This window comes from Wasmannia auropunctata, unplaced genomic scaffold (assembly GCF_000956235.1).
Source record: "Wasmannia auropunctata unplaced genomic scaffold, wasmannia.A_1.0 LD336117.1, whole genome shotgun sequence".
NCBI classification, from domain to species: domain Eukaryota; kingdom Metazoa; phylum Arthropoda; class Insecta; order Hymenoptera; family Formicidae; genus Wasmannia; species Wasmannia auropunctata.
This window is the reverse complement of record NW_012026773.1, coordinates 1-4,573: the sequence shown is the minus strand read 5'-3', so window position 1 is coordinate 4,573 and position 4,573 is coordinate 1. Positions and strand designations below refer to the sequence as shown.

The 4,573-nt window shown below is 25.5% G+C and overlaps 1 protein-coding gene across 1 annotated transcript in view; it reads left to right on the top strand.

The window, feature by feature from the left end:
• Window positions 1–3,701, top strand: part of LOC105454981 (cytochrome P450 4V2-like) — a gene marked incomplete at its 3' end in the record, with an annotated part of 11,203 nt that extends 7,502 nt beyond the window's left edge. The window contains exons 2-8 of the mRNA XM_011698374.1: window positions 565–628; window positions 1,076–1,202; window positions 1,267–1,333; window positions 2,100–2,194; window positions 2,264–2,332; window positions 2,770–2,947; window positions 3,525–3,701. Of these exons, the coding sequence (XP_011696676.1) occupies window positions 2,123–2,194; window positions 2,264–2,332; window positions 2,770–2,947; window positions 3,525–3,701 (496 nt within the window). The remainder of the gene's footprint in view (window positions 1–564; window positions 629–1,075; window positions 1,203–1,266; window positions 1,334–2,099; window positions 2,195–2,263; window positions 2,333–2,769; window positions 2,948–3,524) is intronic.
• Window positions 3,702–4,573: the final 872 nt, after the last annotated feature.

Here is a 4,573-nt window from a genome sequence, read left to right as displayed (position 1 = left end):
TCAATTGCATTATATCATTGCCGTGTAGTACCGTTGAATGCGAACGAAATTTTAGCTCTATGAATAATATTATTACGCCGACTCCCAATGGGCTTTTTGTACGTTGTGTCATCTCTTTTTTTCATTTCACTTAAATGGACTACCATTGTACAAATTTAATCCCTTACCATATGTAAAACGTTGGTATTAACACATTACTTTGCAAATAAATTGCGGTCAAGACATGCTCTCCATGTAATGGAAGATAAGAGCGATAAAAAAGAATTGTGGGCTCTTTTTACGTAAATTTATATTACAATAATGCATGTAATATCTCAAGCTTGTTTTCCAGAAAGATACCAAAAACTTTTAGTTTTTAATAAATTTTTAATGCATAAAAATATGATAAATAATATGTATATTTTTATCACCACTCCCTTCTCTGTTATTACGTTTCAAGTACCGCCAGGGCACTTTTATTTTTAGGACTACACCACTGGTTAATACATATAAAAACATATTTAGTAGTTAATCAGTCACAGATTAATATTTTGAATAATAGATTTCTTTTATGCTGTTGTAAAGATACTATAATGGGTGTCAAGCTGGATTGGGGAAAAAGTGATCAATTTACAAAAGCATTTTTGAGGTAAGTTTCCTTAAATTATTAATGTTTGCTACTGAACCTGTAAAATTCAAAATGGTGGTAAAGTTCAATATGGCAGAACAGATTTAAAAATTCTGTTAACTTTTATTCTGTTGGATTTATCATTTTACATTTAGATCTTTGTCTTCAGATTTGATAACATATGTCAAAAACAAAAAAATATATGTATATATTGAATGAAAGCTTTACAATTTTCTGAGAATTTAAGTGATAAAAAATTTTGATAAATTTGTCAATTAATAAGTAAAACTTTTGTTATAAATAAATAGAATTAATAAATTTAATATAAGGTAACTAATAAAACATGATATTTGTTTAAATAGCACTTATAAAACATATGTATATGGTAATCACGATCAACAAGTTATGATTTGATAAAATATGATAGCCTTTCTATAGAATCTCAAAATTAAAGAAATGATTTTACAGAATCAAAGAAATTGTTAAATACAGACTGCAAAATCCGTTTCTATTGTCTGATATTATATTTAATTTTACTGCTTTGGGACGCGAACAGCGAAATCATCTGAAAACCTTTCATTCTTTCATTGATGAGGTATGTATAATAATTATGTTTTCCTGTATTAATGTTTACTATTATAAAATTTATTATTATACAGATTACATAACAACAAATACGTGAAATAAATAAATTGGATGCAACGAAAACTAATAGTAATACATTTCGTGAGTACATCAGTATTTAATATAACTCTTATACCTTATAATATTGTAATGTTTGTAAAATGATCGCACAATAAGTTATTTTATAAACGTTTGTTAAGTTAATTATTAAAATGCAATGTTTCTTTTTTTACTGTTAAAATTTTCCGATTTTTTATTTAAATTTCTTTTTGAAATCAATTTTTAATACAAATCGTATATAGAGCAAGGGGATAACCATTCTTAAATTTCGGTGTACAACCTGTCAGAATTTCATTGAATTCCTTGAAGTCCGATGAATTCTGGTAAAGTCCGGTGAATTCCGTTGAAGTCTGATGTAATCCGCTGAAGTGCATTTAAGTCCGATGTAGTCTGATAAAAATGTAGTTCAATACCTAAAAAAAGGTCATCAGTTTGATCGAGTTTTTTGAAAGTTTTGCCCTTGTCCGGACATTAACATTTGTCTGGAAGTTTGTCGAAAAATTTTGTTGGTGTTTCGTGACGAAGATGCGAAAAGTGGCAACCATATCCGTAAAAGAAGTCTAGTGAAGTTTGACGAAGTCCGATGAAGTCCGATAAATTCCGATGTAGTTCGGTGAATTCCGGTATAGTCCGATGAATTCCAGTGTAGTCTGATGAAGTCCGTGAAGTCCGGTGAAGTCTTGAAGTCAGAAGTCCAGGTGTACATATATTTTCTGAGTGGTTACCCCGTCGATGTAGAGCGTTAACAGTACAATATCGATAAAGTATTTAACTGTTTTATATATACACATATTTTTATATAATATAGGAAAAATCTTTTGCGATAATGTAATGAAAGAATTATGTCAAAGAAGATTCACTCAAAAGACTATTCGTGATAACATAATTACAATAATATTTGCGGTACGTATGATAAATTGGCACATCATATTTATAATAAAATAAATAAAATAAATTTTTATGTGTACATAGGCCATTGATACGACCAGTATGACATTATATTTCGTGATCTTTATATTATCAAATTTTCCAGAAATACAAGTATGTATACATATATTAAATTCATTCTAACAATAAGACAATTAAATCTGCTAAATTTATTATTATTAGATAGAGAAAACAATATAGTTCTAAAACATAGAAAATATGTTTTTAATAATCGAAAGAAAAAAATTAAGCCAATAAACTAATAATAATATATATTAATCCAATGAGCTAATAATTTAATTATAATAAATAGTTTGTTAAGTGGCATGCATCCTTTTATCGATTTACATGATCATCAATATTTTATTTAAAAATAAAATAAAACTATAGTTAAAATGTAAATAAAAGTTTGCAAATGTTTAAATTAATCTTTATACATGTATGTATTTTACACTTCGATTTAATCAGAATGGTATCAATTTAAAGTCTATATTGTATTATATCGTATATATATTTGTAAATAAATACTTTATTTAATTTCATTTCAAAAGAATAAACTCTATAAAGAATTATTAAAAATTTATGGTACGGAAAATTTAAAATCAGCACCAATTAAATATGAGGATTTACAATATATGAGTTATTTGGAATGTGTCATCAAAGAAACTATGACAATTTTTCCTACTGTACCTATAACTGGACGGAAGACAACAAAAGATGTAAAGATGGGTTCGTACATTTCTGATAATACTGATATTTCTTTTCAGTTCCTTATGAAATTTTTTAAAACGATAAATAATAAGAAAATTATAATTAAAAAATAAACAGCAAAATTAGTTTTTATTCAAGTATATTTCATTTTAATAAAAATGTATTTAATATTTCAATTAGAAAATGAATTAATAATTAAAATATTAAAAGTAGCTAAAACAATGTCATTAACAAAAAAACATATAGAATGTTTTCTTTCGATTTTGATGAATTTATAGTATTTATTATATTATTATAGTATAGTATTTATTATAGTATTTATTATATTAGTTTATTTTGAAATCTAGATCAAAATAGAGGTTTTTTTCTAATACGCGCACTTTTAGAATAAAATAAAATATTCTTTATAAAAAACAACTTTTATTTTTTTCCGAACAAATATTAAAATTAAGAAAAATAGAAACAATTCTTTTTAAAATAAAATATAATTTCAAAATCATTTTACAATAATGTTTTTAAAGATTTTTGAATATCTTATAATGTTTAATATATTTTGATATTAAACTATGGGTACAAATAAAAATATATGTTTTAGGAGAATTTATTTTACCAAAAGGCGCTAATATCATCATAAATTCAATGTTGATGCATCGCAATAAAAATTATTGGCCGAATCCATGGAAGTTTGATCCAGACAGATTTCTTCCAGACAAAATGAATAATCATTCATATTATTACCTTCCTTTTAGTGATGGGCCTAGAAATTGTATTGGTAAGTACATAACAGAAGTATGTGAATTAAGTATCTGCGTGGTAAAATCGAATCAAATCAAATCAAATCTTTGTTAATTTCAAATCGAAATCGAATCAAATTAAATCCTTATATGAAATGTAATTGAATCGAATCTTTTTAATTTCTATGTGAATCTAATTCAAATCAAAATTTTCTGGATTTATATTATATATTATATATTAATCTGAACATAATAAAATATTTTCAACAATAAAAGAGACAAATCAGATAAAGAGCCAAGACAACCAATAAAATAGATATCACATAAAAATAAAAATAATGTTAGATTTTATTTTAATGATGGGACAGTTTTGACTTATCGAGTCAAAACTGTTTCTTCATCCAAATTGTAATTATAATAGATAAATTTTCAATAATGTTGCAACATTTTTTGGACTCGAAAATTAATCATTGTACAGTTTTGAGAACGTCTCATTCGAAGAAAAACTCACTTATAAGGAAAATGGTATACTAAATGCTAGAAAATTTATGGTAGATATAAAACAAGAACCCATACAGCACAGAAGCTTGCAGCAATATTGCAGCAAAGTTGCATCATTGCATATTGCAATGCAATGCTTCAGAAACATTGTTAAAATATAGATTTGCAACATTATTTTAATAATGTTGCAGCAATATTTAAAAGAAATGTGAAAAGAATCTACCACGATTTTGTGTTTAAATATTGTGTGTACGCTTACGCACATCTTATTATCATTAAGTTTTATTAAATACCAATTAATTTTACATAACAGCACATGATATTCTTTGTTTCCCGTTTTCATGATTGTACTACAATCATCTATACAACTGAGATCAACATAATAATATTTCGTATAGTATCATTCCGT